The sequence below is a fragment of the Vanellus vanellus genome, assembly GCF_965231255.1.
Source record: "Vanellus vanellus genome assembly, chromosome: 2".
Lineage (NCBI taxonomy): Eukaryota > Metazoa > Chordata > Aves > Charadriiformes > Charadriidae > Vanellus > Vanellus vanellus.
Window position 1 is genome coordinate 114,419,855 of NC_138906.1, and position 12,230 is coordinate 114,432,084.

General features: G+C 39.0%; 1 protein-coding gene across 1 annotated transcript in view; it reads right to left on the minus strand.

Moving 5' to 3' along the window:
* The window catches only part of LOC309686748 (receptor-type tyrosine-protein phosphatase mu), a 34,694-nt gene extending 33,908 nt beyond the window's left edge, over positions 1 to 786 (minus strand). The window contains exon 1 of the mRNA XM_082499495.1: positions 741 to 786. Within this exon, the coding sequence (XP_082355621.1) occupies positions 741 to 770 (30 nt within the window). The 5' untranslated portion in view covers positions 771 to 786. The remainder of the gene's footprint in view (positions 1 to 740) is intronic.
* Positions 787 to 12,230: the final 11,444 nt, after the last annotated feature.

Here is a 12,230-nt window from a genome sequence, read left to right on the forward strand (position 1 = left end):
ACTTGCTAAAAAGGAGACAAGATCTGAGAGATTGACTCACGCCACATAAAATACTTGCCGAAAACAAAACTAGCCATAACGACTTGAGTAGGAGGCTTACTTCAGAAGTTATCAATCAAAGAAAGAAAAGCACTCAGTATCAACCAGGCAACTCAAGCTTTCCTTTACTACTCAGCTCCTGAAGAAGACATCCTGGTCAACAAATTTAGCGTACAAATGAGTAAAGCTAATTTTATTCTGTTTTAGCCCAGAAGGCTTACAGGAAAGAAAACCCAAACAAACCAGGTTGCTTTAGACTAATATACCGTGAAGATGGTGCAATTTCGTAGCTTAACTACTTTTCTCAGAAATCTGTTTCAGAATTACTCCTCCTCAGCCTCCCTTAAAAAAACAGATGACTCCGTACCTTGCCCTGTAACCAATTCCCTGGCTTCCCTTAAGAGAAATGGTATGTCTGAGATATGTACAAAGACATGACACTTTCCCTCTTTGGCAGCCTCTGCAAGCTGTGCTATACAGAATGCAGCTTTATCAGTTACCTTTTCATTGTGCTAATGTTATCAAAGCCAAGCATCCAAGACATGTTTAAAAATAATTGATAATGAACCTCTTAGCAGAGGCAGTCATAAATATTTCATGTGCGATACCCAGTATATAAGCATCTTGTTGGTCTGCTATTTAATTTCCAAAAGCAAACACCTTGGAAGTCTTTCATCTTTTTAAGTACAAAAATCACTTACCCTTCCCACTTCTACGAGATTAGTAACCATGATTATGCTGGCTGTGTTTTCATGCCATACCATTCTCCAAAAGTCATATATTGTCTCCTGCATTGGTCCTGAAACAATAAATCAAAGGAAAGGTTACTTTCTGAAAGTCGCATGATTGGAAGCTTGTCTCTGGGGAACTTTGAGAAACCGTGACTATACACATATATTCATATCACTATCATCATATTTTTCATTTAGGGTCAATTTCTTTTCTGTCATCCCACCTATCTGCATTTATGTATTTTTCTCCTGAAATAGTGCTCTGAAAGAAAGTTAGTTCTCTAGCAGTTAGGTATTTATCTCCGTAATACCCAGAAGTGGAATTATAAAAAATGGATAACATTACTCTTTCTCTTAACAATTGGATGATAACCTAGGGAAGGTGTATTTGGAATGAAATGAGCCTCAATGGACTATGTGGCCTTTCCTGGTTTCTAATATTTTTCTTAGTATACACTATCCATCAAATTATCCCAGCTCCCAAATTGTACTTCCTGAAGTGAGACAGGAGTTATAGTTTTTTGCTGCGGTACATCACTTTGCAAAACAGCAGGGAAAGAACCCCGGCGTGCCATGGCAGCCATGTCCTCTGCAGCACTTTCCCCAACAACCTGTGGGCTTTTGTAGACGAACACATGGGGCTTCCTCTGGCGTCGTGCTAAAGCTGGGTACCAGCCCACAGGAAACGCCACAGAAATGTAAAATGTTGAGAATAACCACATCGCTTTGCATATGCCCGGTCCTCTCTGTTTCTAGCCTACATGTCTCACCCGTGACGTTTGGTGTGCCACCCCAGTTTTAAACCACCCCCTTAAAATCACTGAGCCAATGAGAATAAACAAAGGTAAAATACTATCAGGTACTATAAACTTAACATCCACACTGAATTCATCACTGAACTGCCACACTGCAGTAAGCAATTAGTGGCTTACTTAGAGGAATGCCTTAAATCAGCTAATTGGAGGACAAATGGGGCAACTGGCCTAACTGTTCCTCTAGTGAAGAAACCAACACTCTTAAAGCATTACAAAACCATACATTGACAGATTTGGCTAGTTTGGCACCCATGTTTTGGTACTTTGAGCTCCCTTGAAAATAAAATCTTCACTCTGATAGTCAAGTACTTAGTGAAAAATGTAGTCATATATTGTTACTATATTAGCATGACAGGGGGTTGGACTAGATGATCTTTGAAGGTCCCTTCCAACTCAAACCATTCTGTGACTTTGTGATTCTATGATATTACAGGCAAGTCAAAACTAACTCGCTAGGCAAATAAGATCACAGTTATGACGTAACTTAGAACTCGAGTTTCAGAAAAAGGATGATAAGAGTCTAAAACTTTTGTTTTTTTTTTTTTAAAATTCGTTTTTATCTTCAGCAATTTCAAAGGATAATTATATCATCCATAATTTGCATAGACCATTTAAAGAAGTTCTGTACTCTCTCCCTTACTTCTGCTTTTAAAAATGCTGCATATATAGTTAGTTTCACAGGTTTCCCTATAATCACTTAACTTGTCAATTAGTTTCCTTGGTAGTTCACATAACAGGAGAAAAAGCCATTTAAAACAACAGGAAGCTATGACTGTTAGAACACAAGAAATGTCAGAAGGTCTCAGAGTAGAAAGAGCAGCAGAATCTAAAACTACAGTTTCTGAAATTACCAGATTCAAGCTGATGTGGCTGCAAAACTGGACACCTTTTTTTTTCTTTTAATTTACAGCATGGAACAGTTGATACTTTTTAAAGATTTCATTCTGAAGTATGACAAGAGTTAAATCACTCCCCACCACATGGAAATTTACTACAAGTTTTTACTTCTACATAAGTGTCCTGGATATGTAATACAGACATGGTCCAAGTGCGGTTTTGAATGCCACAGTAAGATAATTAATACACATTATAATGAAAGTTTAGCTTGCTTGTGTTTTAATATTGTAGAATTCAATATAGCTTTTGGGGCAATTAAAGTCACAACAGCATTAGAAATGTTTAGCGCCAACCTACTGGTAAAAGGAAGGTGACTATTTTACTTACTGTAGGAAAACACTATCTCGGTATAGCTCCTTCCTTGCTCTCAAATCTTAAGCAAATATTCAGCAAAATGACTATTGCTATCATTTTTGAAGGAGTGAAGCTAAAAATAGGATTAGGGAAAGGCAGTTTTCCACAGAATAGCGTCCTGGAAAGAGGACACATTATTAAGATTATTTATGCTGGATCAAAGACAAAAAATGAAAACACTATTGCTTCAAGAATCCCGACTCAGAACCTGGTTTAATGGAGAAAATCTAAATGGCTCCACTGCATTCTGTAACCACAGGATTACCTGATATTTCAAGATTGTTCATCTGAGTACATTTTTGGTAAAGCTGCAGGAAAGGTGAGAAAAGATCCTCTGTCTACACAGCCCTCTTCTTTTCCCCTTGCAAGAAGCCAGAATCTTTGAGAAACTGGGGGTTGGACTAGACGATCTCCAGAGGTCCCTTCCAACCCTGACCATTCTGTGATTCTGAGGGGCAATGTAGCAAGTTTCTTTATGTATTATTTCTATTTTCTGTCCTACAGATTCACTTGAGACACAAGATGGTTGGGCCCTCCTTTGTAACAGTCATTTCTTTTTGACAGCTCTGGGATAATCTGCAACAATTTATTCCTAATTTCTTTTTTTTTTTGTCTACAGACAGCATAATTTTTCTCATGATTTAAAGATTCCTACATTTCAGATCCAGAAATCACAAATTACAACTAGGGAGAGATCCTAACCACTAGTTTCTTCTTAAAGATTTGAAATTCGTCATTCTTCATAAAGAAAAAAAAAGATAATAAATTATAAGACAAGTGAATCTTTAGAAAAAGTAATAGCCAGAGAAAGAGCTGAGCTCTGGTAGGTCTGGTAAGTCTTTCAAGCTGGATTCCAAATGTTCTAGAAGAAATGTCCTATTCTGCAGCACTGAATACACTCTTTTTGATCTTACTATCCAAATGATAAGACAATCACAATTAAAAGTGCTTGACAGGATTTCCTGGTCTTCTCAAGTACTCTCGAGTGTTTTCTTGCTTTTCCTCTCCCATTCTTACACCTAGCCTCCAAACTTCTTTCATGTTCGGGACACTGAAAAGAAAAAATAATCCAAAAGCCTACCTGAAAGTCTCAGAAAGTAATTCTTTTCTACCCCATTTTTCTTTTCTTCTTGACATTTTTCAAATTATTTTCTGACATATGAATAAATTATTACCTGTCTTGAGCCAGAATGGAAAAGCATTAGAGGCTAGGTAGGGTTGGAGGATTTATTGTCATGAAGAACTGAACAATTTGATTCCAGAGACTCGTGGTAGGGAGAGAAACAGCCTGTAATTGTTCTAAGCATCAGCTTAACAGATGTGTGCACAATAGGCAGGAAGGTTATTCTCAGCAGTTGCCCCCTTGCGGGAGGAGAAGGTCTGAAGAGAAGGTACTGTGCTGCCGAACAGTAAGCCTGCGGTGTACCCTATTAGCTACACAATATAGTACTTGGTATGAAAGATTTCTGCTGTGAAAAAAAGAGAAATCAACAATATACTGCAACCAAAAGATTAAAAGGAAAGGAAAATAAGAAAAGGAAATCAACCCTCCAAACCCCAAGCTAATTAAATGCATTATTGAAAAAAATCAACAGAAATGATCAGTTGTACGTATCACAACCATTAGTTGCGTTAGCAGTAGTTGTTAGCTGCTGCTCTGGGAATGCAAACATATTAGGAAATGGAGTATCACAGAGCTTTTAAGAATGGTTCGAACTCTTAAGAAGCTGATTCTGTACATGGAGCTTTCTAGAGCCTCTGTTTGTTATTGTGAGACCCTGTTCTAGCAACTGGTATTGCTACTGGGGTATGTGATCCATTCGAATGTGATAAACTAGCCAAGCATACAGAAAAAAAGTGTAGGAAAGAAAGCAAACACACAAAGAAACAAGTAAAACCTGTATCTTGAAATGTCCCCGGCACTTACTCAGATGGGACTTGTAAATCTATGGGTCATTTTTCAATTTCCAGAAGAGCAAGGAGCTTAAACAAGGAACAAATAGCTTCTAAAACCTTTTTCTAGCGTGGGATGTCAAATCCACAAGCTAATGTTTGGTCCACCTGAGACCGAATTCAATGATAGATAGTAAAGCCAGAAACGTGCAGAAAATGAACAGACACCTTTAAGCTCCAAAGGCTCCCCAGGGACAGTGCACGGGCAGCGGCAGCCGTCAGCACGTGTTGTTGGAGGCAGCGGACTGACAAGATGCAGGACATATCTGCAGCAGCTAAATTCCGTCTTGAAAAGAGTGCAATAAACCTCCTTCCAGTGAGTAGATGTGTTCACCCAGGATAAGGAGGTGGTTATAAAATGGTCCCCTCACCTAATGGTTACTGTGGTTTCTAGTAGCAATGATGACTGTATTCACTATTTACTGAAGCAAAGCTCGCTGCTTGTTACTGCGACTGCCTACAACTGGACCACTCAAGGACAAGTAGCTAACACGCCTGCATAGAGGGAGCTGCATTTTAGCCCTCGTTCTTTACTATGTACGATCCCTTCAAAATGAACTTGAGATACAGTAAATGTTTTCTTATCAGCAGATATGGCTGCATGGCAAAAAAATCCAAAAAGCAATGATTCCCTTTGCAACTACACCGTCAAAAAACCCCAAACCCATTATGTAGAAGAAATTGTTCAAAACACACATGAAAGCATAAAACCAGAGATAAAAAAATACTATTAATAAAAAAATACCGGGAGAACAGACTACAAGTTAATAGATTAAAAAGTTCAAGAATTCTCCTTTTCCTAATGAACCTTTTAAATGGGACAGACTAGCTGTTAGTAGGATAATTTACAGAGAATTTTGCAGGAGGAAGCAAAATTACAGGGTTACTAATGCTCTGCCAGTCCAGTGATCTGATAATCCGTAAGTGCACGTTATTTGCTCTTTTAACCATGCTAGAATTCAGAGGTAAGAACAAAACGCCCTTTCAGAAAAAAATTTTGTAAAACCCTGCAGTTAAATGTTACTTTAAACTATAAATATCACTGACTGCAGGCAAGGGAACATCTCCCTTAACTGAAATACCCTTTTTTCCCTACTCAATAAGGCAAGGAGACCAAGATTTTATCAACAGGAACTTGCAAGCGCGTCATTATGTGATCCGATTTTCATGAGCGTTCGGTTTTGTCAACCTCCCAGTTACCTCATGGGACGTTCTTCAGCGGTCAGCAGCTCTGCAAACTGGAACACCTCTTTGCTTTGGTGTAGATTACAGAGTGCAAGATTAGGTTCCACTTTTTCATAAAGTAAAGTAAAATACAATAAAACATCTTGATCTTTCTATCTAAACTAGTCAGCATACTATAAAGAAAAGGGATAGATCCCGGTTGTGCTGATTTAGTCAGAACAATCACATCAACTAGCAAGACAAACTGCTAGCTCAGTATTTCTTTGTAATTGCATTGCCGCTGCCACACAGCAGTACAGCTGCATGCGGGCTCATCTCTGCCCTCCCCAAATGAGCTGGTTTCGGAACGGAAGATACTCTGAAGGTCTGAGCAGTTGCTGATAATCTCATTTGTCAAGAGCAGTCTTTACCATATGCTTGTTGAATAGGTATGGTAGCACGTACTTAACTTTCACTCATCCTACCAGGAGTTCTTAAGGGTTTAGTGCCTCCACAGAGGCCAGTGAAGTCCAGAACAAAGCTCTGCTATCAAGACTTAAAAAAACTCAGGCAGTGTTCATGAAGTCTTTCTGCAATAACATCTCTCAAAATCATAGAATCATAGAATGGTTTAGGTTGGAAAGGACCTTGAAGATCATCCAGTTCCAACCCCCCTGCCATAGGCAGGGACACCTCCCACTAGACCAGGTTGCCCAAGACCACGTCCAGCCTGGCCTTGAACACCTCCAGGGATGGGGCCTCAACAACCTCTCTGGGCAACCTGTGCCAGTGCCTCATCACCCTCAAATTGAAAAACTTCTTCCTAATGTTTAATCTGAACCTGCCCTCTTCCAGTTTAAAGCCATTCCCCCTCGTCCTATAGCTACATGCCCCAGTAAACAGTCCTTCCCCAGCTCTCCTGTAGGCCCCCTTTAGGTACTGGAAGGCTGCAATAAGGTGTCCCTGGAGCCTTCTCTTCTGCAGGCTGAACAGCCCCAACTCCTTCAGCCTCTCCTCATAGGAGAGGTGCTCCAGCCCTCGGATCATCCTCATGGCTCTCCTCTGGACACACTCCAGCAGGTCCATGTCCTTCTTATGTTGGGGACTCCAGAGCTGGATGCAGTACTCCAGGTGGGGTCTCACAACCCCAACCTAAAACAGGTTTAGACATCTGTTTTCTACCATAACGCATACACTTAAATTGACTTTCAAGGCTTACATGAGTATGTTTTTATAGGCACAGTATGTGTGCTCCTATAAATACTGTGAATATTTTTAAGTCTGAGATAAAACTGTGGTCAAGATACCGCTAAACCGTATGGGCCCACCATTCACCAATAGCTATCCAAATGCGTACAAATCAGTCTTCTGTATTTTAAGGTGTTAAGAAAATAATGATGAAAAAGAATCAGGTCATACAACCTGGATGCTTCTAAAGCTTTAATCAAAGTCCTCCCAAGTCTGTTCCAGAAACTAAAGCAGCATCGGGGGTAAAACGTACCCCAGTGCCATGCACCTATTCACTTTTACTGAAGTCTCCTATATGCCTATCACTGTAAGAATCAACACACTAAAAGGCAGCAGACGTTTGTACTGGCAGAATTTGGCCACAAACGCTTCAGTGTTATTTATTAATTGCTGGTTTCTAGCTGCCATACTTCAGTATTAATTATTATTTGTCGCTTCTGCATATCCCAGCCTCAGACATTTTGTGCACTAAAGAATCTCAATGAAATTAAACAAAAATCCTGTAATGAGCTGAAAAAACACATTCTCGCTTTTATCACTTGATTTCATTTGACTTATAGTGTTGACTGTGATGGCATTTGAAATGCACTTTCTAAGTTTAGCCTTACAAACATTATTATGTAATCTTCAGCAGGGCTATATTGTAATTATACAGCTATGCTGGCTTTCCTGATAAAACTTTCTTGGAAATCTCTCTTTCCTTGGAAAAATACAAATACACAAAGCTGTGGATCAACTTCCAACAAGGTTGTTTCCCTATAAGTACATGAAGCCAGCAGGCAGCCCAAGCAAGGAAACCTGAGGCTACGGCTACTCTTAAATGAGGTATGGAAAAAACCTCCCCCTCAGTTTTAAACCTTATTTTAAATGATTCCTCCATGGTAGTAGATTGAGAGATGGTGCAGAAAGAAGCCACTCCTTTGCAGAGGCAATTAATAACATAGTCAGGTATGAAAAAACACCATTTTTTAAGCAAGAATTCTACCAGAACTTGATTCACAAACAAATAAAAAATATTCGATTTCTCCTAACACTAGTTTTAACCCAGGCTTAAGAATATACTATGCATATCAAATAAATGCAGAATCTGTACTTGAGTTGTAGTCAGTCCACCATTTCTTTTTTTTGGCCTTTTGCAACGATACCACCTTAAAATGCAGAAAAAAAAAAAACCAAAACAGTATGAAGCAGCACTATTCCACGGTAAGTCACCTCCACTACACTCAAGTGTGTTAATAAGGACTAAGCTATGAATTTAATTTTTTTTTTCTTTTCATGATTTCCTCACCTTAGATAGATTGTCAATAAGAAGCAGATCCGACTGAATCTTGTTAGCTTGACATTTCAGGAAAACGCTGCTTCTAAAGCCAGCTGAAATGCTTTCTCGGGACAAATCCTGCCCAGTGCAGCTACTGGCAACATAGAGGCTTTCGATCGTATCCTTCACTCAGGAAAAACACAGCCTTCTCTCATTATCAGCCAAGGGACAGCACAGTGAATAGTAATTGGCTGATTTTCAAGCACAAACTAAATCCTACCTGCTTGGAGCCAGCCAGTCAGCAAGCCCTGCTGTCTGCACATTGCTATATGTGAAAATGGGCTTTCAGAAAATGAAATTTTCAAAGTGCTTTCAAGTCCCATTAGCTTTCAACGAGGCTTAGATTACTAAGTGACGGAGGTGCATGTAGGAGTTTTATCCATAGCTCCCATAAGACTGACCAGTGCCTTGGCTGGCTTTCCATACCACATCCTCCTATATTTAAAGGAGTCAGCACTAGACCTTTCACGGGATGAAGGCAAGGAGGAGACTGACTTGTAAATTCTCCATCTCTTTCCAAGCGTAAAAAGAACATAAAAACATTTGGCCTGTAAGATGCCCTTTACAATGTACAGTAGCCACAGTCCTATTGTTTTATGAAATACATGCAAGCATCTCACAGCTAGCTAAGATAAAAAATGCCCTCCGTTCTGAATTCCCAGTTTAATATAGAGATGCTCAAAAAATATGTCCTTTGAGTAATGACAAAACTGATTATTCAGAAGAATTTTTTCTTTAAAATTGCTCATTTCACAAAACTAGATAATCAGCTTGAAAATACGTATTTTATAAGTGTGTGTGTATACACATACACATCAACTATTGGCTACAGCTGGATCATTTCTCTTGTTGGCATTTCCTCTGATCCTATTCTGCAGTGATTCTGCGGGTAGTCAGAAAGTTTTACAGGAATGCGGTATTTATTCTTTGGAATATCATACGGCATTTTCTTGTATTTATTGACACAGATCTAACTAGGCTGGAACAGCACACATCTCTATGCATTATTTTGTCTGCATTATGGCACCATCCAGAAATCCCAGTCTGGGACTGGAGCTCCACTGCAGCAGGAACTGCTTTACATATTAAATGCCCATGAATAGGCAGAAGGTGTTCGTGCCCCTCACCATCACAACCCGAACATACCTTGAGAGACAACAGGATGCGAGGTAGGGTTCAAATTAACTTAACAGGCTTGGTATAATATGCAGCAGCCACAACATGCCAGCTCCCTAGCCATTCCTGAATAATCTTACCTGCTCCACATTAGTATTTCCACCATGTTCAGATACAAGCCATTGCTGCACTTCAATATATTTTTAAGTCTAAGACCAGACTTTATTTGTGCACTCTTGGCAGGTGCTATTTAAGACATTTTTATACCGCTACAGCTAATGCTACCAGCTAACTTCCCACCTAATAAAGTGTTACACACTTATTGATTGACATTTCTACACACCTACATTTCCAATACTAGCTCAGTTTGTTCTGTATCAACAAAAAAAAATGAAAATGTCATATGATTTCCCAAAGAATAAATAGCACATTCCCATAACACCTTTTGACTGCTCACAGGAGTACCGCAGACTGGGAACAGAGGAACTGGCAGCAACTCAAATGGCCCAGATTTATCCAGTTAGCTTGAGATTAGGCAAAGTGGAATGCAATAAAAGCTGTGTACATAGTACTATGGGCCATGTATGTACCATTATGCCATTCAAGAAAGCTGCTTTCTCTGATCTTAACTGCAGGAAATTAAAAAACCCAACAGAACAATGCAGTTGAAGTTTAATGTAGTTCATACAGTATAACTGAAGAACTATTTCTTTCATGTACTTTGTTTGCCATACAGTAGGAATGTTAAATGGTCTGTTCCTACCGTTAATATTGTCTCAGACTGGATATCTTCCAGTATCTTCCAAATTTCGCATCACATGTTAACACTCCCAGGGGTTAGGGATCCCTTGGTGAGGGATATGGGGGATACCTGAATAAGGCTAGAGTCTTGATTCTTTACCACGCACAATTTGCAAGAGAGCACTGCTAGGTGATGGCTTGCAGGGAGTGTGTTTCAGTTTTTTCTGCTATGAAACAGGAATACTTTGAATAACTATAATTGTAACTAGAGGCCCCGATGTATTTTCCAGCGGAGTGTACGGGCTACAGAGAAACAGAGTCGGTCTCACGCACACATGGACTCCCTTTCTCTCTATGCCCTACAGACATTTAATTGTTTAATTACAGTCAAGCACGTTGGGAGAACGACAGAGGACTCACCCAGGAAACTGAGATACAGGTCCAGATTGATTCAGATCGAATAGCAACATAAGGTACTGGCTCTCCATCTGAGGCCACAGCTCTGACTGAAGGCTTATTCCTGGACCCTGGAGTCCACAGTTTAAACTGTCTTTGTGAAGGCAGTCCAGCAGAAAGCTTCAGTTTAGCTGAATCAATGTTTTTCAGTAAGAAAGCTGTTTTAGTTTCTCATTTGTGCATTCTTCTCAATAAGGGTGATTTGCATCACGGAAATATGAATACCTATTAATCACTCACTCTAAATAGCCCATCTGAGCTTGAGAAGACTAACAAATATGGAATTTATTTTGTAAAAAAAAATGCTGCCTGTAACATTTCCAACTCAAAAATCTTAGGTAATTGACTTGTTGGACTGGGTTCTTCATATCAACTTGTAATGCAGAATCAATTTTGATGATGGATGAGAAGTTTAAGATCATTTTATCCCCTTCAGTAGAAGGTTCCTTAGAGAATGGACAAAAGAAACTAATTAGTCTTTCCCATTTCTACTTTCTGTTTTCATGTTGAGTCAATCATAAGCATCAGGATGTAATAAAATCATCACTACTCTCTAGCTCAAAAATATGAGTTCATTTTGGCTACTTGTTTCTTTTGTTTTTCCCCAAGGACCTTATTGTGAAGGAACGTTGCTCATGCTTGTGAGTAAGATATTCAGATGCTGTATTTTTTAAACTTGTACTGGGAGTTTAAGTGCATTAACATGAACGCTTTACGCAGATGAACAAACAAGATAATTTAGTCTACATTAAAGCATAAGTAAAAATGCTAGCAAAACCAAGTTTGTCATAATTTATTATCCTGATAGGCATCTCATGAGTGAGATATATCACCCACAATATATTTTTCTATTTAAGGCTGCAGAACTTTTGTACATTCATTTCTTCCTCAGTCATAGATGTAGTCAGAATCAAACAAATATTAGTCAGATCAAGATACATGTGAAGGTCATTACCAAATAAATGTGTATTGGATATTTTTCCTTTTAACTTCAAGATAATTATGGTAAAAATTAAATCTGCATGACAAAAAAAAATATCTCAGAACTATTATTGATTGTTATTTTTGGGAGCACGTTGGTTATTTGCACCATTTCGAGTAGGAAAAGGCGACGTTAACCTTTTAATTTTATTTTTTATTACATTTTATGGGAGACTGCGAGTATTTGATGTAACCTCTAGACAGGGAAAGCCATTCTAACACGTGGAGTGTATTTATGCTTAGTACAGACACAGTAACATGAGCGTGCTTGCAACAGAATGAGATTTAGCAGCAGCACAGGGAATCTCCACAAAATCTCCATCTGAATATGCAACTGCACGGAAGAATACAGATGGATAGGGAAAGAAATTAATCCAATAAGCCTGTATCTTTTTTTTTTTTTTTTTTTTCAAAGGC